Below are 22,698 nucleotides of genomic sequence, written 5' to 3'. Positions count from 1 at the left end.
TGGCATCCTTTCTCCCCTATTTGTTTGATAAAACGTAATACTGACCCCGTCCTCCTCTAGAAAAAACTTTAGTTGTTTTAACAAGAGGACAAAATTCTGTCCCATAAATTGTTAGTCACTGACATAGTATCTCTGGATCACCACCCTCTAATTTGCCTAGTCGTATTTAATTTTAAACTTATCTTTTGTACAAACAGTCACTTTTAAGTGATATACACTTGCTAAAGCAATAAACATACCATGAAGAAAGAATAGCTTGATCTTTATTTTAAACGTAGCGTGTAGATCACTGGGGCCAGTATGTCGTGGTGCCTCCCGGGCCGGGCGCTGGGCGGGGCCCTCTACGCCACACACACACACACACACACCCCCGTGCTACCTTTTAACAAAGTTCGGTTAAACTAATAATACAATCAATCATGGTACTTCCCCCATGCCAATAGTTTACTCTTCTTATTCTCCTCTGATGTTTGCACTATTTATATTTGAGGAGTGACTGGAAAATGTTACACAACAGTGGCGATGATTGAAACCATGATCCAAATCACTGGTTTGAAAGGCAACTTTAATTTATGGACTTGCTGTTGAGGTGAAGGCAGCAAAAGGTAGCTGTGAGCCTTCTGTTGTCTGGACGGAGGTATTCCACAGACCTTCCTGACCTTCCTTCCCCCACAGGTTGAACGGAGAACCAAAATCTCCCAAACTGTACAGAATGACGCACAGCCATGATTTCAATTTTGAATTTATTTAGAAAATCCGGATTTTGCTCAGTGATGTTTCTTCACGCACAGCGTCTGTCAGTATCTGGCAGAAGTTTCGAGTTCCCTCGGCGAGCCCCCCGCCCAGCACAGCAAGGCCGGGTCTGTCCCAGCGCGGCTCACGGCAGCTGGAGCCGGACGGACGGACGGACGTGCAGAAAGGCGGCTTCCTGGCTGCGCCGGGCGTCTCACGAGCACAGACACTGCCTTCGCACGACTAGCTGCTCTTTCTAAAACCAAATCAAATCTTAGTTTAGACTTCAACCGTAAAATCACGATAAAGGGAACTCGGTTGACATAGCTTCCTGTCACAGTCAGGCCATCAAGACCCAGCGCGCAGCGGCGTGGGCCGGCCCCTTCCCCGCACGTTCTAATCCGTTAGGGGGAACTTCTCGCTTCCACAAACGGCCGTGTTCAGGGCCAGACCGACCTCACCCTGCTGTGAGCAGGAAAAGAGGCCCCGGGCACTCATCTCCGCACGCCGGGAGCTGGCCTCGTCTCACACTGGGCTCCCTCCTGAAGCTCTGGACACTGGGCCAGACTCGGATGCTTCCTGGGAACTGGCAGAGGTCGCGTGCCTCGCCTTGCCTTATAGCACCACCTCTTACCCACAAATTGGCCCACTGCCTCTCAGAAGTAAAAAAAACTTAATTGTGTAAATCTGCAGCCATTTACATCCTCATGAATCCAGCCCGCGTGAGCGTCCAGGAAGCCCGACGCCGCCCTTTGACTCCCGGCGCCTCTGGCGAGCTCGGCGGAGGGGGCAGGTCCCACTCAGCCCGGGCCGTTTGTCATCGCCAGCAATTAGCAACGGGCTGCGTTCAGAGGCCCAGGCCGCAGCGCCAGCGACAAAGACCTTATCTAGCCCCCCACCCTCCCCAGTGGTTGAGTCCGGCCCCGCTGCAGCGGCCCAGGGTTTCGCTGGTTCGGATCCTGGGCACAGACACGGCGCCGGACGTCAGGCCACGCTGAGGCGGCGTCCCACATGCCACAGCCAGAAGGACCCACAACTAGGATACGCAGCTATGTACTGGGGGGCTTTGGGGGGAAGGAGGAAAAAATTTTAAAAACCAAGTTTCTCTGAGGGGCTGACCGGGCGGGCAGAGGCGGAGCGGCCCGCTCTCCGGTGGCTGCTCCGCTCCCCGCGGGCGCCGCCCCTGCCCCGCCGGCAGCCGCTGTGGGGGCGGCCCGCACACAAAACGCAGGCGGGGCGCGGGGTCGGCTCGGCCAAGCCTTCTCCCCAAAAAGACAAAGCTAACACGTTTCCGATCGTGCTTCTACAACATCCTACCGGAGGAGGGGAAACCGAGTGTTTATACAGCAAGCACAACTTTTAAATTGCTAATACAAAAAGTTGCTGCCCCTACTGAAAACAGTTGAGTAAAAAAGTAGGCATATACTGTACTCTTAAAGCTCTGGGCTGTTTAAAGCATCCATCAGTCACCTGGCGGAGGCTCCGCCCCTCCGGGCTGTCCCCACGCCGGCGGCCCCGGGCAGCCCCCGGCCGGGCAGGGCGGGCGGCAGAGCCCCGAGCGCGGTGCCGAGCGGCTGCAGCCCCGGGTGGCCGCCCTCGCCGCCCGCCCCGACAGCTCTGCGCCAAGCGCCGCCGCCGGGAGCCCGGCTCGACGGCCGCCCCGTCGTGCCGGCGCCTCAGGGCCGGCGCGGCTCGGCGGCGCGGGCGCGGACGCAGGTGCAGCCCACGGCGACGCTGACGTACTCCTCGGCGTAGACGGCGCGGCCCCCCGCGCAGGCCGGCGTGCGGCGCAGCACCACGGCGGGCACGTAGACCGGCGCGCTGCGGAAGCGCAGCTCCTCGGCGCCGCGGGGCCCGGTGAGGCAGCCCGCGCACAGGCAGTAGGCTTCGGGCAGGTAGCGCGGGTAGCGCGCCGGGTCGTAGGAGATCCTGCGGGGAGAGAGACAGGCTTAGCCCCGCGAGGCGCGCCGCCGGCCCGCCCACAGCCGGGCCGGTCCACCCGGCGAGCCGCGGCACCTCGTCACAGTTCAGGTGGCCAGGACAGCGTTGACAGCCACGTCCAGGCCATTCTCTAAAAAGGCTTCCCGAATCTGCGCTGATGGACGCGGAAGGGGGCACTCGCTAGTTCTGCAGGGGCACGGAGAGCGCGCGGCGGGCGCCTCTGCGCCTGGGCCGCAGCGCCTGCTCCCAGGGCCACCTCGGCCACCAGCCCAGAGCAGTGGCTCCCGAGGCCTCAGAACTGCCTCCCCTCCAGCCCACCAGGCTCTGCAGCCCCAGACCGGGGCCACATCCACCAGGGCGGCTACCCACCCTGGTCCCCAGGACAGGGCCACCGCCCCACGGAGCCCTGCATGAGGCTAGCTGGCCTTGGTGCCAGCCGGTGCGGACCCTGGCCACCCGGCCGCTGACAGAGCCACAAGCAAAGGAAGCTTCGAGGCACCTGTCCAGAAGGCCGCGAGGTAGGCCTTGTGTCCCGTCTGTCTGTCAGGGTCCATGTGTCCTCCTCTGTGAAGGGAACGAAGCCACACCAGGGTAGGGCAGGACTGGCCAGGCTGGGACGTTTGAAAACTGAGTGATGGTTTAAACCTGATCGTTTTCATCCTCCTCCACGTCCCCCTATTGTCTGGTCTGATGCCAGGAACCGAGTGTCGCACCTACACAACAGCCTGTGGCCGCCGGTGCAGGAACAAAAGCACCCCCGGGCCGGCTCTGCCCTCCACCACCCCTCGCCCCAAAGCAAAGAGGTCAAAGCTGTGTCTGGGCATGAATGGGGACCCAGGACTCCTCCCTGACGTCCCCTTGCAGAGGGAAGGATGGTCCCCGTTTCTCATGGGATTGCCATGACCTCAAATTCCCATGTCTGTTAATCTGCCCATTTAAAACACATACAATCCTCTTAGGAATGTTTCTCTTTCTTCTAGAGCTGAATCCTCGGGACCCCAAATCTCAGAATCACAGCCATGACTTCTCTAACCTCTCAAGAAACAAGCATATCTGTACACCCACGACATGCCAAGCCCAGGAAGGCCCCCAAAGTGCTGATCCAATGGGAGCCTATGATATAAATGAAAAAAATGAGATGGGCTTAACGCCTTTTAAACCTTACAACTTGGGGTGTGTACAGTTTCTCATCTGGGTTCCTGTTAACAAGCACTCTTGACAATAGTGTGGCTACAGCAAAGACAGCTCCGTGGGAGAGACGCTGGCCTGGTTAGCCTTACCCCTCCTGGCTTGCAGAAGTTTGACGTCCTCCAGACAGACTAGTTCTGTGGACTAGTTCTCTTGTAGGTCCTCACTAATAATGGCTAAAATTCATCAACCAAGTTAAGAGATTTCCAGTTAAGAAGTATGTTCAAACCACCCAGTTAGAGAATGGGCAGAGGCAGTAGGGGGCCTAGGAGAGGTAAGGGGAGGGTGAGCCAGCAGCCCAGTGTCCTAGGAACAGAGCTGAGGGTTTCTTGCAGAAAGGGGGAGCTAGAAGGTGGACGATGCTGATGGGCCAGTTGTAGGCGTGTTGGGCGCAGGGAAACAGAAGCCTGAATGAATTTCAAGCATGAGTGTAACAAGATAAAAAAGCTATGTTGGATTGGCTAAGAGGTTTCTCCACTGAGGAGATCATGTCAATGAGGCAAGTGTTAACTCTCAGTGGCCAGATGAGAGTGGGTGGCCCCAGACATGTAAGGAAGCTACATGGGTTTCTTCCATTTGGGTCCAACATCTTTAAACACTGATGTATTAGATGATTGGGCAGGCAAGAGTCTAGAAATGGTGTCTTCGCGCAACAACAAATTTACTCACATGGTGCCAACTGTGTGCCATTTACACAGTAGGAAAGAACTAAGATGGTTTCGCCTGAAGGGAGGACCTGTGTGGGAGCGCATGTATCCCAGGGGGCTGGGCACCGCAGTGGGTGAGCCAGGTAACACCTGCCACATGTGGAAGGAAAAGAAGCTAGTGAGGCCAGGAGCTGGCAGAATCCCATAAAGAGAGTGGCGACAGTTAAACTAGAGGGCCACACCCAACCTGCCATTTGAGCATTCTAAAGCTGAAAGGACATTTCCAAGTACTTGGCCACTGTCTGAATGTGGGGGATGAGGTCAGAGGAGAAGTCAGCAGTGATTCCAAGGCTTGCAGTCGGGGTGACCAGAAGGATGGGAGTGGCAATGGGGGGAACAAGGAGGCCTCAGGCACAGGCAGCCCTGCTGGTGGTGAGTGCTCAGGCGTGGACCCCTTCAACTTCCTTCTCATGGCTGTACTACAAGGAGAGAGGGAGAGTCAAGACTCAGGAGTGAAGGCTAATAAATCCGTGATGTGCGAACAGGAGGAGCATGGGGTGGGGACTGTCTACAAAATGCAAGCTGTCTCTGCCGCCAGAACACTTACACACTGATCCCAGCCATTCCTCTTTCCCCCAACATGCACACAAATAGTTGAAAATATATTTTTTAAGCTTCTCATGACTACTTTCCCTTAGTTCTGTCATCAGGGCCTTTGTAGCATAATGAGGTTTGTCCTTGCAAGGACGGATAAAGCCGTCCACCCTGGCCTTTCTGACTTGTCCGCCCTCCTCGGGAACGCCTCACTCCTCCCCCCAGCGGGGTCTGCTGAGGCACAGGTCCCCCCAGCGCCCCTCTCATGCTGTGGGGGTTCATGTCAGGAAAAATCCAAACTTCTTCGCTCTGCCTTCACAGACCGCCCCCCCCCCACCCCGGGCTTGGTCTTTCCCTACGCACCCTTCCAGCGCTCCTCCACTGTCTTCTCCTGCATGCATCCTACACTCCAGTCAGCCCACAGGAATGCTCCTTGCATGTGTCACAGCTAAGCTTTTCCTCAAGATGTTCTCTTCCGAAAAACAGTATCAACTCAATGAAGACTTGCCATATTTTAAGGTCCAACTCATTATCTTAAGTTTTCAAATTTCCTTAGTCAAATTTAACCTCTCCTTTCCCTATATTCTCATAACACTTTGTGCCTGTCAGATAGAACTGTACTTTTTCCACATCTTTCCCTGGAAGGGAAGAGTAAGGACTGTATTTTTATTCTTTATGCCCTAACATGCCCAGCACAGTGCTTTACACAGAATAAGAGTTCAGTAGATGGTGAGCTGGTGGGATGTGTTGGTGAGTCTGGCCTGCATCAGCTTCCTGTCCTTCATACTCTGTCAATATAAGACCCTAACTCAAAAGTTGAAGGAAAGAGAATTTATAATATCGCCAGTCACTTTCAACATTTATTCAACAAACATCTGAGTGCCAGTGATGTTTCTGGCAATGGGGATATAGAAGAAACACATATCTGCTATCCAAGGACTCACCACCATCTGGGGGGTTAAATGTACAAATAATCACGTAGAGAGTTAGCCCAGCCGTGGCAGCTAGGGAAAGCTTCCTGGCAAAGGTTGTTCCTGGGTGGATTCATCCAGACGAAGAAGGGAGAAAGGGCACGTAGGCCAGAGGTCAGAGCCTAGAGTTGAGGGACCATGTCAGAGTTAGGAACTGCAGCACCGGAGAACTACAGGACGGGCTGGAGCCATCTGTGGAGGCTGACCGTGAAGGGTCTCCAGAGTAGACAAGGCAATAGGAGGGATGTTAAAGAGGGAAGTGACCCAGTCAAATGCAGTTTCAGACAGATTCCTCAGACTATGGGTGGGAGATAGTCTGGAGCCCAAGAGAGAGATCTTGGTAGAGACTTTTAATTATTAGCATATAGATGGTGGTTAAATAAGATCATTCAGGGGAGTGTATGGAGAGATACCAAATAAAAGGCAAGGAAAACCAACTTTTTAAGGGAGAAGATGTCTAATTGTGGAGATGGCCAGAAGCAGGGGTGGCATCCCCAGAGCCTAGAAGGGCAGAGGCTTGAGAAGTGGCTGGTAAAAAACTAAATATATCTGACTGAGCAAGTTTACTGGAAATATAGGGATGGAAGAACATGTTAAATGGCACCATGAGGATATGACCAACGACATATAGAATGTAGGAAACTCAGTAAAAGTTTCATCCCAAGGGGAAGAAAGTGGGAGAGAAACCTACATCTTAAAAGAGGCTTAAGAAACCATCAACAAAATGAAAAGGCAACCTCCAGAATGGGAGAAAATATTTGGAAATCATATGTCTCATAAGGGGTTAATATACAAAATATATAAAGAACTCATACAACTCAATGGCAAAAAGCCAAACAATCCTACTAAAAAATGGGCAGAGAATCTGAGTAGACATTTTTCCAAAGAAGACATACAGATGGCCAACAGGCACATGAAAAGGTGCTTGACATCACTAATCATCAGGGAAATGCAAATCAAAACCACAATGAGATAGCACCTCACAACTTAGAATCAAAAAGACAAGAAATAGCAAGTGTTAGCGAAAGAGAACCCTTGTGCGCTGTTGGTGGGGATATAAAGTGGTATAGCAAATAGTATGGAGGCTCCTCAAAACAATTAAAAATAGAATTATCATATGATCCAGCAATGCCACTTCTAGGTCTATATCCAAAGAAAATGAAAACACTAACTTGAAAAGGTCTCTGCACCACCCTGTTCATACAGCACTATTTACAATAGTGAAAACACGGAAACAACCTAAATGTCCATCAACAGATGAATGGATAAAGAAAATGTGGTGCATATATACATATATATATACACACACACACACAGTATTATTCAGCCATAAAAAAGAAGCAAATCCTGCCATTTGTGACAACACGGGTGGATCTCGAGGGCATTATGCTAAGTGAGCTAAGTCAGACAGAGAAAGACAAATACTGTATAATCTCACTTATATGTAGAATCTAAAAAAACAAAAAACAAAACCTAAACTCAAGGATACAGAAAACAGGCTGGTAGTTGCCAGAGGAAGGGGATGAGGGGTGGGCGAAATGGATGAAAGGGGACAAAAGTACAAACTTCCAGTTATAAAATAAATCCTGGGAATGTAACATATATATAATGACATATATAATGACTATAGTTAATAATACTGTATTGCATATTTGAAAGTTGGTAAGCAAGTTGATCATAAAAGTTTTCGTCACAAGAAAAAGAATTTGTAACTGTGTGGTGGTGGATGTTAATTAAGACTTAGTGTAGCGATCATTTTGCAATATAAACAAATATCAAATCATCATGTTGTACACCTGAAACTAATATAATGTTACAGGTCAATTATACCTCAATAAAAAAAAGAAAGAGCCTTGAGTGACAGAAGTCCCAGGGCATCGCTGACCTGGCTTATACCCGCTGTCGGGGGCAGTTATGAACTGAGCTCCTTTTTACTCCCAAGTGTTTCCATTTGGATGAGAAATTATATGGTTGCTTAAAAAACATATCAAACCCAAACTGAGGGACATTCCACAAAATGACTGACCAGTCCTCTTCAAATGTGTCACAGTCAGGCAAGATAAAGAACTGAGAGACTGTCACAGATTGAAGGCGACTACAGAGCCCCACCTGCCAGAGGCAATGTGTGAGGCCAGCTGGATCCTAGAGCAGAAAAGGGCGTTAGTGGGTCACTTTGAATAAGGTCCGGGGGTTAGATAACAGTATTGTATCAATGTGCATTTCCTAAGCTTGATAATTTTGTGAGTTAGGATGTTGACATTTGGGCAATCGGGGTAAGGGGTACAGGGAATTCTTGGTACTAATTTCACATTTTTTTTGTTCGTTTAAAATTATTTCAAAATTAAGAGTTAAATAAAACAAAAAATAAAGAGGATTTTTTTTTTAAGTTTTAAAAAACCGCTTATGAGACAATCAGGGAAATTTGAACCTGAGTGAATATTTGAAGATATTAAGGAAGTATTAACTCTTAGGCATGCTAATGGTATTCTGTGGTTTTGTTTAACACAGAGTCCTTGTCCTTTAGTGATACAGACCAAACACGTGAGCGTGCACACACACACTGTGACAGTGCTGGATGCTAGTGAAGTCACAAAGTGCCCTCTGAATGTGCTAAATAGCAGAACAGTAGTGACCATTCATTCAGCGGACTGTTCAAGCTCCAGAGGTGGGTGCTGGATGAGGGTACAGCCTTTCCACAAACGCACAAGCCAGTGGTCAGGACAAACCAGCGCACAGTGCACAGCCTGTTGTGAACACCTGTGGGTGGCCAAGGCTAAGGCCCAGGGAGGTCTGAGGTGAAGCGAGGGCGCAAGGGGGGCCGAGCTAAGCAGAGAAGAGGGCGAGGGGTGTGAGGCGAAGGAGCCACACCCAGCCAGCCTGGAAGGCAGAGCACCGCGCAGCGGGACCACCAAGAGGTCACTGCAGCTGGAGGTCTCTGTGCACAGGCATGTGGTGGGCACAGGTTCGCTAAGAAATGGGAGAGGTGGACAGGAGCCTTGAAGATCAGAACAAAAAGTCTGGATTTTACCCTGCAGATCATGGGAGGCCACGAAAGGGCGGAAAGCAGCAGAGACATGATGAGGTTGACATTTGAAAGATCTTTCTGATAGGTGTAGACTCAACTACAGGCCAAAACGAAGTGGGGGTAGGAAGGTCAGGCACAGCCTCTTCAGACTCAGTTTCCTCGTCTGTCACATGAGTTTGACTTGAGGGCATCAAAGATCCTTTTCAATTCTGAACACCTGGGATCTACCTTTCTGTGCGCCACAGGATGCAGGTAATGATCCCCGGGTCATCTGTTAGTTTTATAGGTAGGACTGACAGTCGTTTGGACATTGTGATGAGTCAGAAGGCTCATCTGACTAAAAATATCCACCCGATCCCCCCCAGTCGGCCCCCTGAAACTGAAATTCCCACCGTCTCAGTGACACCTCTAGGCTAAGGCGTTGCGACAAAGAGACAGCGCCTGCCCCCTGCCTGTGCCTGGGATGTGGGACATCATAAGACAGCCTAAGTACTTGTTTTCAAATTGTGGTTTTGTGACCGGGAGGTTTCTCTTAAAATAGAAATGTGCTACCAAGGGAGGGAATACAACACATACATCACACCCCTGACACCCTGTATTGTGGGTCTCGAGGCCAGCGGTTACCACAGAAAACAGAAAGCACAACACAGACACATTCTGAAGGACACTAGTTGGGGGATGGAAAAGAGGTCGGGGGAAAAGTCGGGAAGCCTCAGGGCAGCCAGGGGACAGTCACAAAGTTAAAGCCCGTCACCCCAAGCTCCTGCCTCAAGATTCTGGGAAAATTATCAGGCAGGAGTGCTTTTTGGTAGAGAAAGCTGCCATGAAAACGAAACATCAAGAAGCTCCAACAGGGGTCCCTCTCTCTCACCAAACACGGAAATGCGAGTAAGAAGCCCACACAGCTGTCTCGCCTCCATGTGAGCAATAATTCTTTTGTCTCGACATTTTCTGCATGCTGCTCTGCAGAAGCTTGGCACAGGAACACACTTGACACAAATCAAGTTTTCCTCTCTGATGGGATCCCAGAAGTGTCCCTGGGGCCACGTGTGAAGCTTGGCTTGAGTGAGTGACAGCTGGCCCGGCTTAATCCAAGAACAAAGGACAAGTCCTCCAGGGATGATTAGAGGTGATGGAAATTGAGCTTGGAGAGGAATGTGGGTGACAGCAGAGACAGAAAAAGAGCACTGCCCCTGGGCCCCTGAACTTGGTAGGAAACAATTTGAAGCCGTTCCGGGAGGACTGCCACTCGCAGAACAATGAGCACATTCCGGCAGACAGAGTCGCAGCCACCTGATGTGCTCTCTATCTGATGCCCAAGGATAGCTGTGGTGTTTATTGGCACAAACTCATTCATGTGGCTCACCCTCCTGCTTTCCAAAACAGAAAATTATTCTAGTTTTAAAACAGCAGAGGCTAAGTATGACTGTTTCTTTCACAGCAATCCCAAGACCCCAAACCCAAGATCGAAATGGGGGAAATGCCTTCTCTGGTCTAGGCTGGAAACCCCTAAGTACTGAAACATGTTAAGTGGAAACAAAATTGCCTCAGTAGTCATGGTTGGCCAGATCTCAAGGTCAATGAGTTCAACCCAATAGACTTTCTTAAAAGGGCAGGATGGAGTCTCTAAGAGTCCTGAACCTAAAATTTTGGTCCGATTTAGTTACCAACCCGTGACGATGGACGAATCATTGCCCCCAGCTTTGCAAAGTGAAGGGGATGGATTTGACCACCAGGCTACTTCCCCCAGCTTCTTGATGGCAGGACTGATAATGCAATATTTCATCAATGTTTTCTGCTTAGAAATGACACCTATAATCCACTGAATCTAAAAGATATTGGAGAATTCCCAAAATTAATCTATGAAGTCAGTGCAATTCTAACCAAAAGCCCAGTAGATTTCTCTTAGAATTTGGCAAGCTGATCCTAAAATTCCTATAGAGAGAAAAGGGCCAAGAATAGTCAAGACAGTTTTGAAGAATAAGGAGGGGACTCACTCTGCCAGGTATCAAGATGTTATAAAATTAGGGTCATATGAAGACAGCTGGCAGCCCTCTGCAAGAGCTGAGGGATAACCAATTTCCCTTTCCAAGAGCTAAGATTCCTCTGAAGAAACCCTGTCATCACCCAGGATGTGGGCAATAAAGAGAAGTCATAATGTTTCCAAAATGTGATTTTCAGACCACCCGTATCAGAACCACGTGAGGCTCTGTTAAAAATGCAGTCTCATACTTCGCCCCACACCCACTGAATCAGGAGGCCTGTGAGTTAACAAGCTGCCCTAGAGACTTGTCTTGCTCATTTAAACTGGGGACCCTCTGACAGCCAGCAGAAGCCCCTTCCTAGTCACACAGTCAGCAGCAAAGTTAGGTGACATCTCTAAAAGGTGGTGAGCCACACATACATTGATTGCAGCTGACAGCAAACAAGTGGACGATTGTGTTTTCCCAAATAAGCTAGAATTTCATGATCCTACCAGCTCAGGACTCCCTACCCTGAGGAGTCTAATTAATGCAGAAGGTCAACGTTAATCCAGCAAGTGACTGGTGTCACAGATGGGACGGCGTTGAGATCTGTTATTCTTCACAGGAGGCACACGAATGAGCTTTAAAACTCGTGGTTACTGTTCCCCTGCCCCAGAGATTCAGAATTCATGGCTCTGGAGTGGGGCCAGGGGGCCGGTATTTTTACCAGCTCCTCAGATAATTCTAACATACAGCCCCGGTGGAGGCTGTTTGGCGTCCAGTTGTAAGAGAGAATGAGTCACTGAGACAGGGGTTTGTGTCAACCTTCCCGTCTCTCTTTTTCCCCTTGGAACAAGCCCCGAGGATGGGGGGGAATGGTTATGAGACTATGGGGAAGCAGGCGAGGGGCGAGGCTCCGAGCTGCAGGGCCGGTCGTGGGAGGACTCTGTTTGCTGTCCAGGGAGTAATTGGGGACATGAAGACCACAAACAGTTTCCCTCTGTTAGAAAGCTGCAGCCAACAGTGCCATCAGCTCCACCCTCTCTCCATTCGCTGAGGCCTGAGAGAGCCAAAGATCTTCAATATGTGCTGCCAAAAAGCTCTGAAAAATGCTCTTCTGGCCCCTAGCAGAAAACATCAGTTGTGCATTTCTCATGAAAGAGGACACGGAAAAATCAGCCTTGGAGGGCAGCAAAGTCTGACCTGGCATAGATGCCCTGGAGTCAGATCCCCAGTGGGCCTCACCTGGCCCTCTGCACTGGCCAAGGAGAGCTAGGGGTCAATCCTACCCCCATGTGGGGACGGAGGCTGACTTTGGTGTGATCCTGAACTTGGCATCAAGGTCAGCCCTGAAGCTCAGCCAGTGAGGCAGGCTCCAGAACTAAGCCAGCTCCTCTGCCAAGTGCATTGGCTCTGAGCTACTAGGAGCCTGGAAGGGCTCAGCCTGTCCGCCCTCTCCCTTTACTCATGAGGAAACTGAGTTACCGAGAGGCTGAGGGGTCTGTCCAAAGCCTTCCAGCTCACCTGGCTTAGCATGATCAGCTGCCCTGCCCTGCACAGTGGGGCTGCGTGTGTCTACTCTGCACTTCGTGGACATTTAGCAATTCATCACAGGCCTGGTAAGTGGCAAAGCTACAGCCAGGCTATCCACTGAGTCCATGTAAAATCTGTTCATCTGGGAGATCAGGGAAGAGCAAAGAGAGACTAATGGCTTGGAAAAGAATTTGGAAGATAACTCAGAAAAAAAGGCTTTATGGAGAGAAAGAGGGAAAGAGAAATGAGAATGAGAGCCAGAATTTCTCAAAGGGTTTTATTCTTTGGTCATGGCAGATGCCACACATTCAGTGCAGCTGGGAAATATCTCTTCAAAGGAAAACACAGCTCATGCCCACGGGATGGCTTAACTATCTGTCCAGTGGAAGCCGCAGAATTTGGCTTCAGAGCCATCTGATGTGTCCGTCCTTGGGGCAGGCGGGTGAAGTGCCTGGATCAGGGGGAGCCCACCTGATCCAAAATGAATCAGCTGCTGCCATACATTGGTTACAAGGAATAGTTAATATCAAAACATTAGCCTAGACTCTATTTAATTCCAGAAGAGTTCTTGGTGGACTCTTTTCTCTTTGACTTCATTAACTTAGTGAGCAATGTACTCATTGCCCTCCTTCAAAATCTTCACGTGTCATTTTTGGAACACAGACCCCGTAAGGGATCCATAAGGAATTTCACTTCGTGGTCTGTGTGCTCCTGCCTGGAGCTGCCCCAATCCTTCTGTTGGCATTAAGAGTACAATCATTTTATTCAGGTGAGGAAATTTGAAGGAGGTGATGATGGAATGAAATTTTATCATCATCCTCAGCCACTATAAGAATGCTAAAGTAAAACGCAGGCAGTTACAGAAAATAACCATCAAAGCAAAATGAACATATCTACTTTCAGGACGAGAGACTTTAATCCCATGACAATACTTTTATTTTTACTCTGTGAAAGTGATAGGTGCAGCAGAGCCGCTATATTTTGAGTAACTCAGAGAAGAAAACCTGTGCGGTACTTTGGCCAATTAAAGGTCACTTATCCATAAGAATAGTTTTTGGGGAAAATACCAACATTTCTTAAACAAGCTGCTTTAAATGATGATCATCTCCTTTTCTCCAACGAGATTTGGTGAGCCGCCCCCCGCCCCGCCGTGCCCCATGCTGGAAGCCAGGCAGGGGCACTGCTTCTGTTCCTTCCTCTCTCCTCCTGTCCTCGCCCAAGCCCGTCCTTTCTTAAAGAACAGCGTGACCTCAGCCCGGCAGAAAGGCCTGTACCTGCGCTGACACCACTTACGGCTATCCCCCGGAGGCAGGAAGGCTTTCTTAGTTTGTTTCTAAGTCATCAGAATAACGCACAGGTTTGAAGTAGGGACCCAGGAAAAAAGTGAACTTGCTAAGAACAAACATGATAAAAAAGAAAGGACTTCCCAAATTCAAAGATCCCACGGATGAGCATTCCCGGAGAAGCCAGGTCTCCCGGGGAAGGGGAGCTGGCGCGGTGCTGCCCCCTGTCGGTCACAGTCGACACGGCGACTCCTTCGACGTCCCGGGACGCGGCCACCTCCCTGAGGCTCTGGTCACAGCCCGCACGCATCCCCAAGGGGCTCTGTCCATGGGGGCTTCTGTTCTGAGAGCTAGGACACAAACTTGAAAGTGCATATAGGGGGCAGGGGGCACGTGAAATGGGAATATTAAAAAGGGGGTAAGTTCCTCCCACATTACACTAACTTTTCTAACTTCCTCTACCTAATGCTACAATCCTTTCACAATTTTAAAAACGAGATAAAGAAAAAGTGATGCGAGCCGTGCTCGGGGATCTCGGAGCAAGCGTCAGGGGGTGCGCTGGGCGCGGCCTGCCGGGCAGTATCTGCGCAGGGTCGCAGCTGCTGCAGGGGAGGCGGGCGTGTCAGCTAGACTTGAGGGTTCAGCAAAAATATCCCTTTTATTTCTACCTTTCCTGACGAAGACCTTTCTAAAATGCAGCGTTGCTAAACACGTGGTAACGGTTTTATGGGAACGCGAAGGTCATCCCTGTGATTGGGCGTCGCTGGCCCAGGAGACGGTGGTGGCCTCGCCTGACCCACACGAGCTGGAAGCTGCTACCATGCTGGGCCCCTCTTCCCAACAGACCCGCTGAAAGTTCTGGTAATAGAGAGTGGCGCCAACTTGGGCTCTCCCGGGAAAACGTCCGCTTTACTGACACTTACCAACGTTGATCGGCACCTCTGCTGGTCTGGACTCTCCTTCGGGGCCCCCTGCCGAGACACCCCTGCCGCAGGCTCACCTGCCGGGGAGGACTTGGCCAGCTGAGGGTGGTCCCACTGTCCCTTCAAACTCCCTGGTGGCCCGTATTTTTAAGTCACTCGACGTCCCTGTCCCCTGTCCTCTCTCCTCTCCTTTACTCCTTTTTCTTTCCATTTATTCCCTTGCTGTTGCTGCTATCCATGGAGTTGTTTATTGCAAAAATAAATTTAGGTGTAGTCTCTTAAAGTCCTTGGAGGAAAAGAGTTATACAGAAAAGTTAACAAAGCCTAAAAATAAATTGTTGTGCATTATTCATATCCTGGAGAAAAGTTATCTCTAGATTATTACCCCAAATTGAAAAATATAAACAATTAAAAATTAGAGTATTGGTAGGTGTTTATCTTTGGGGCTTCACATAAATGAGTGATGTGTATCTTTAAACCTTAATAAATCTCAGTGTTCTTACAATAAATGTCTTACTATGTCAGTTTGGCATAAAAAAAGCTTATTGAGAAATCATGTTAATTTTATGCTTGGCATTTTTGTTTTTAAAGCTTAAGAGAAACAAACATGATACCACAAAGCAAATGAGAAGACATTTTCACATTCTGGAAGCTGAATGTTGCTCTTCTAACAGCACGTTGGTCGGGAGCACAGGCTCCATGGAATCAGAGAGGTCTGGGGTTGGATCCCGGCTCTCTCATTTCGGCCCAGCGCCCTAACCCCTCCAGGCCAGTTCCTCCTCTGCAGACCACCCAGCTGGGGGCTCAGCAGGGCTCTGCAGACTCTGTGAGGCCCTCAGTGCCTCTGCTGTAGCCCTCCAGCCCACGAGATCAGACAGGGCATTCGCACCAGTGCCCTCCATACAACAAAGGCTGTCGATACTGCTGAAGCTTCATTTCTTCAGTATCTGCTTTTTCTTCATGGTTGGTGAACTTCCTTTTCTGCTATTTATTCATGAGGAAGATCATCCCCAAGCTAACATCTGTGCCACTCTTCCTCTATTTTGTATGTGGGACACCACCACAGCATGGCTGATGAGTGGTGTGGGTCCATGCCTGGGATCTGAAGCTGCGAATCCTAGGCCGCCGAAGCGGAGCATGCTGAACCCAACCACTACACCATGGAGCCAGCTCCCTGCTCTCAGTTTGAAAATTAAGATGTTTTTGAAATAAATAATAGATGCACATGGCAGAAAATTCAGAAGACATGAAAGAGTGAAAAGCAAGTCTCCTTCCCAGCCTCCCAGGCCCTCCGGAGGCACCCTAACAACCAGGTTCCAGAGATGCCCCAAAGTGTGGTGTGCAGACACTGAAAAGACCACTTAAGAGATGGGTAGGTTATGTCACTTCTCTCTGACCACACACGGCCACACCCACCTCGTCTCCCCTCATGTTGGTGGTGACGGCTCTACTCAAGCGCACTTAGAGCTGCCCCCTTCCTCTTTACGGCTGTTCTGAGAGCATTTTATCAAACCAACTGCCTACTGGTGGACGTTTAGATGCTTCCAGTCCCTTGCTATCACCACAATGAACACCCTTGTACACACATCACTTGGCACGTGGGCAAATGTGGAATTCCAGGTGGAAGCGTGGGGTCAGAGTGTGTGAACTGAAACTTTTGACAGTTAACACCAAATTGTCCTCCACAAAAGCTGTGCCGGTTCACACCCTCTCTACTGCAGGATGCCTTTTGCTCCCCCCTTGCCAACACAGCCTGATGAGTGCTGACAAAAAAAAAGGGTTTCTCTGTGGAGTTTCATTATGCATTTCACTCACGATGCCACAGTCGAGCATCTCTTCGAGTTTCAAGTGTTTCCGTCATCTGAGTGTCCCTCCCTGGGAACTAGGGGGCCTCTGCTCATATTTTCATTAGGCCTTTTCCTTACTGGTTTGAAGAAGCTCTTTAGGAAGAGAGCCTTTGTGACAGCAGTTGCAAGCATTCTTTCCCAGTTTGTCCTTGTATTTTTCTTATCTTATTTATCTTCCCAAGAAGAAATGGCACATAAGTATGTAATTGAATTTATCAGTGTCATCTTTTATGGCTTTGGGGGTCTGTGAGCTGCTGAATAGGCCTCTCCACTCCAAGATTATAAACATAATTGACCATGTTTTTATCTGTTTTTGTGGTTTTATTTTGACATTTAAATCTGTGAATCACCTGGAATTTATTTTGATATAGGGGTGAGATCCAATTGTATTTTTTCCCAGCTGGTAACTCAGCTGTCCCAACACCATTTACTGAAGGATCCATCTCTCACATAAAGAAACGAAAAGCCACCTTATAGTCCAAATTTCTATTTTAAAACCTCTTATCCACCTGAAGCGGTCCTCTCTGTGCCTTTCGGTATTTCTAACTTGCAGCCTATTTCCTTATTCATCTTTCTTAAGAGCTTCTCTGACTGTTTTTAGCCTTAAATACCACTTCTGAATCTGGGCTTAAGGTGGCACAGGTGAGCACCCTCTTCCACTCAGGTGACCAGGCCCCGCAGTGACTGCTAAGAAACCTTCCTGTCCTTCCACACACCTCTCTCAGAAGAGGCTCTGGGCTTCCATGTGTACTGCTTTTTCCAATCTTCACAATAACTCAGGAGGTGGTAAGGAGAAGTGACCACGGGTCAGAAGCACAGAGAGACAGGAAAGGCAGGGCCAACTTCAGCATCCAGCGACCTGGGACACTGGCCTGATGCCTGTCCCTAGAAGGCTGTCCTTCCTTCAGAGAGTGTAAGCCATCAGGCCTCCAGGTGCTCACCAAGGGAGCAATTTCATCAGTGTTGCTAAATAATACGAAAAATAATGCCGATGATACCGTAAGCCACCTGACACAGATGTGGCTACCGCTCGCAGGCTCCACACAGCACAAAGGCCCCAGGGGCAGGTCCAGCAGCCTAGTCCAGGAGCGCTCAACACTCTGTGTTCTTCTTGTCCCTATCAACCCTTAGGCATTCCCTCCTGCCTGCCACTCTTGGATCTTACGTGGGGAGACAACAGGCATTCAGTCCCCAGGAAAGGCAGCAAGGGCAACTCCACTTAAGTTACTATGTGCAGAATTCTAGGGCTGACAACTCCCAATCTGTACTCCAGTCCTGCCCTGTCTCCTGAGACCACACCTCCATGGCCAACTGGTCATTTATTTACACCTGTGTAGCTCTCAGGCACGTAAAACTCAACTAGAACTCAAAAGGTCTAGTACTGAACGCATTTCCCTCCCAAAACTTGCTTCTCATTCTGTTTCCCCATTTTGCTTAAACACCATCAAGCCAAGCCAGAACGTGGAAGACATGTCCAACGGGACTGCTGTATGTTACTCTTCTGCCTTCTGGCCCGAAGGGCCCTCAACATAGGGGGGGAGGGAGGGGGTATCTATTTGACTAGAGAGAGGAGGGTTTGTTACAGAAAATCGCAGAGGTGGCAGCTTCTGTCTGGAGGAGCCAAGCTACTGTCTTGAGAGATTTTCCAAGTTTCTTTAAAGCTATTTAGCATATCAAAGGTATAACATGAGGCTGGAGAAAGAAGGATAATATAATAGCTCACTCTTTGGGCCCTGGGAATGGTGGAAACAAAGAGGAAAAGCAAGAGAATGGAGCCACCAGGACGAATGGTTCCACATGTGTGTCCTTGAGGGCGGCAGAAAACCCAGAGGGGCAGGGCTGGCAGGAGGGGTCTGGGCCGGCCCTGCATGTGGGTGGGGGTGGGGTGGGGTTCAGTCACAAGTGAACTCGGTCTTCTGCAGAGAAGCCAGGAGGGGGAGGCCCACCAACTAGCAGGGAGAGGCTCAGGGAAGCCAGGATAGATTTTAAACAAAATCATGACATGTTCTCCGCACGTCTCCATAGTGGTGTGGACTGCAGCCTTGCCCCACGACACATTTCACAGCCTCTCCTTCTTCACTCCTACAACCATCACTCACTGAATCCTGTCACTTCCACTTCTTTAAGTCATTCTTTCAAACTGATCCTAGCCTCACCCCTTCCACGGCCACTGCCTGGGTAGTAATGGCCTGTTGCTGGAAGCGCTGCAGTGCGTTTGTCGAGCATCTGCCCTCCATTCCATCCCTCGTTAGGGACTCCTTCCTAAAACACACAGCGGCCATATGGTTTCCTTGATCGAAAAGCAACCCACAGGAAAAATGTCAAACTTGCAGCACTGCTTACAGGGCCGCAACCTGGCTCCTGCCCCCTCGCCAGCTCACCTCAGCCACTCCCGACCTCACGCGCACAGCCCCCTGCACTTTAGAGCTGCGGTGCTCGCGAGTCCTCACTCCCTTCCTCCCGCCCTGGCACTAAGCTCCTTCCCTCTGGGCCTCACTCGCTCCTCTCGCTCTTTCCCTGAAGCCTTTCTAGGAGGCCAGCGGCAGTGTGAGGGCCCCTCCAGGCGGTGACACTTGGCAGTAAGGGCAGGGAAGGGGGCAGGCACAAGTTGCGCTGAGGACCCTCTAGCCACACCGTTCCCTGCACACGCCCCAACCCCCTTTCTGCAGGCTGGTTCTTTCTTCCGCGACGACCTCTTCAACAGGCCAGACTCGGAACGACGCCTGCTCTCAAAGTGCAGTTCGAACGCCATCTGAACCCTCCAAGCCCCATTTCACATCGTCACACACTCACACTTTCCGCGTCAAACCACGTCCTGCCTCGCACTGTGGTTTCTTTCCCAATCGCCCCACCACTCCTCCCTCGGACTCTAAGCTCAGTGGGCTCAGAGCATATGCTTCTCAGGGTCCACGGCCCAGCAGCGTCGGAACCGCCACAGGCCCTCACGCAACGTCTGGAGGACGTCCACAGCCTTCTGCGCCAATTCTGGGAAAGTTCCTCGAGCATCGCCCGGCTCGGTCTCTGGCGGAACCCACCTGATTGCGCACCTGGCACGGAGGAGCCGCTCGAGAGGCCCCGCCGCACGCGCCGCGCGGTAACGAAAGGAAGCGGAGGGAAGCGGGGGCCTCGGGGCGGGCTGGGGGCCGCGGGGAGGAGCCGCCCCCGCCCGGGCGCCCACCTGCCCGCCGCCGCTCACCTGTAGGCCCACGGCGACACGCTGCGCAGGTTGGCGGGCGGCCGGAAGCGGCGGTCGGCGGGCCTGCCCCCTGCCGGGCAGCTCGCGTTGCGCGCCTGCTCGCGCGGCCCCAGCTGCAGCGCGTGGTGGAAGGCGCCCAACACGCCGGCCGCCAGCCGCCCGTACAGCTGCTCCAGGAGCTCCTCGGGCCGGTCCGCGCAGCCCCGCGGCCGCCCGCTCGCGCGCTGGGCGCCTGCGGCCCGGCCCCGCGCCAGCGCCAGCGCCAGCAGCACGCCGGCCACGAGCGTCCAGACCTGCGAGACAGGCCGCGTCAGCGTCCGCGCCGCGCCGCCCGCCCGCCGCCGCGGCCCGCAGCCGGCCCGAGGATGGGCGCCGAGCAGGCGGGCCCCCGCGCGCCCTCCCCGCCCGCGCGCCGCCCGCGGGCGCCCCGGGGCCCTGCCCTGCGCCGGCCCGCGCGCGCCGGCCCGCCGCCACCGCCGCCGCCCCGGGCCGGGGGGCGCGCGGGGGGCGGGTGCGGCGTGCGCGTGTGCGTGTGCCTGCCGGGCTGCTGCGCCGTGGGCTGCGAGTGTCTGTGAGCCCTCACCCGCGCGCGCGCCATCCCGCGCCGCCGCCCCCGGACTCGCGCCCCCGGCCCCGCCCCGGCCGGCCCGCCGCCCACGCCTGCGCCGCCCCGCCGCTGGAGAGCGCCGCGCCGCCCGCTCAGGTCGCCGCCCGCGTCCGCGGCCGAGCCGCGTCTGCGCCCTGTGCCTGCGGGCGCCGAGAGCCCCGGGGCAGCCTCGACGCGTCCTCGCCGGTGTCCCAGCGTCTCCGCCGAAAATATTCTCCGATGTGTTACGAGAAAGCCGCGCGAATTGAGGGCCCGCCAGCCACGTGGATTCGGAGCGGGCGATGTCGTGGGTTCCGACCTGGATGTCGCCGAGCCTGCTGTGACGGCGTGCTGTGCTGCGGACAAGGAGAGAGCTGGCGTGCTGTGCCCGTGGACTGGCGCCTGCGGCCTGGCTGAAGAAGGCCTAGAAGTCTCCAGAGCTTGGAAGTGGGCCAACTGTGTGAAGTTAGGGGACACAGATTTTGGCTCAGGGTAGAAAGACTTTTCTAGCAAGAAAAGCTTGTCCAAGAATAGAACAGGCCACCTGGAGAAAGAATGAGCTCAAAACCTAGAAGGATTCTCTTCTTTAGGACAACTTCTTCTTCTGAGAGTGCGTTTCAGAGAGATGTATACATCAGAGGTTTAAAAACTCTCTTTAATAGAGAGGAGGCCCTTTCTGCTTTCCCCTGAACATCCATAAAATCCTTCTGTGCCTCTGGATCAATTCTAACATCAAAGTACTAAATCTTTCTCCCAACTTGTATTTTTATGGCTGTAAGTGGGCATCACTTGGTCTGTTACAATGTTGGAGAATTTCTGCTCTATTAACTAAATTGTAAGTGCAGGCAGTCATGTAAAATATGCCTAATATTCTGTGAATAAATTAAAGGAAATATTCTGTTTGTTTGCTTGTTTTTAAAGGTTTTATTTTTCCTTTTTCTCCCCAAAGCCCCCTGGTACATAGTTGCGTATTTTTAGTTGTGGGTTCTTTGAGTTGTGGCATGTGGGATGCCACCTCAACATGGTCTGATGAGAGGTGCCATGTCAGGGCTCAGGATCTGAACCAGCAAAACCCTGGGCCTCTGAAGCGGAGCGCGCAAACTTAACCACTGGGCCACAGGGCCTGCCCCAGGAAATATTCTTAAATGAAGGAACTATATTATACTTCAAGAGCTCAAGAAAACTTGATTGATTTATTCTACAAATTAATGCTTTTTAGGTGGCATGCTAATGAATGTGGTCATTTCATAGCAGTCATACTTCAAAAATAAAAAGATTGATACCAACTGACAGGTTTTCGAAAGCGTAGATATTCGTAATTTATGGCTCCCTAAGTGGTTTGCAGCTTTGCTATTTGCCTTGTGAACCACTGGTTAAACTCCATTTTGGATATGCTGTGTAGGAAAAGAACACTTCTATATGCCTCGAATATTCTATAACTGACGAGTTTAGGAATTTATTTACTGCTAAAAATCCCACTGAAATCTCCAATTTAAGTGATTTAAGCAATTTATAGCTCTTGGTGAGGAAACATTTGAGGTTATAAAACACTTTTTTTCTGACTACTAGATAAATTGTTTGTGTTGTTTCCTTTCTGGTAAAATGGAAATAAAGATCAATACTCAAAAATACTGCTTATTTTTTCCTTGATTTAAAAAAAGTGTGGGAGTCCTTTAGGAGAGAGAGACTGTCATCACAGTATTTGCATAGGAATGCTCATTACAGGATCCTTTCATGTGTAAGGTGACACAGTGCCAGACTGTTAATTCTGTATATCATTCAACAAAATACCTTCCACTGTCTTATCAGACAATTTCTCTCTTCTCCTTGATTATCTTGGAAGTGGAAAAGGAAATAATCATTTTCCAACAGTTTCGTTCTGTGAAAGATCACGAACTACTGAAAATGCTCACCTATTTGATAGAACGTAAAATTCATCTTTGTGAGACTAAACAGAGTTGAGAAGATGTCTTATAAACAGGTACAAAACGTTTTAGTTGCCTAATTTGTAATCAATTCTCTTCAAATGTGAACATATTTATGAGCCTGTGAAATGAATGTTATAATTAAATCCAAATTTAAGACATACACGTGAGTAAAAGGCAACTAAATACCCCAAACCAAGCTTATCATGTTCCCTTAGACATTGATATGTCTCCAGTGTTCTCTGCTGAAGATGTTACTGTCCTTGAGGTCACAAAAGCTTGATTTTAAGTCATCTTCAGTTCCTCCCTCTCACCCCCTGGTTCACTCAGCCACCCAAATACT

The 22,698-nt window shown here is 50.8% G+C and overlaps 1 protein-coding gene across 1 annotated transcript; it reads right to left on the bottom strand.

Annotated features, from left to right (window-relative positions):
- Positions 1-729: 729 nt before the first annotated feature.
- IL17D (interleukin 17D) lies at positions 730-22,368 on the bottom strand. Its single transcript, XM_070520258.1, has 5 exons — positions 22,344-22,368; positions 20,428-20,990; positions 19,845-20,137; positions 2,476-2,661; positions 730-988 (listed from the first exon to the last, which is right to left on the bottom strand). Exons 1-5 carry the CDS (start codon positions 22,366-22,368, stop codon positions 976-978), a joined length of 1,080 nt encoding a protein of 359 aa, XP_070376359.1. The 3' UTR covers positions 730-975.
- Positions 22,369-22,698: the final 330 nt, after the last annotated feature.

Source organism: Equus asinus, chromosome 11 (assembly GCF_041296235.1).
Source record: "Equus asinus isolate D_3611 breed Donkey chromosome 11, EquAss-T2T_v2, whole genome shotgun sequence".
Classification (NCBI taxonomy): Eukaryota; Metazoa; Chordata; class Mammalia; order Perissodactyla; family Equidae; genus Equus; species Equus asinus.
The sequence above is the reverse complement of the archived record's forward strand: the minus strand, read 5'-3'. Positions and strand labels throughout refer to the sequence as shown.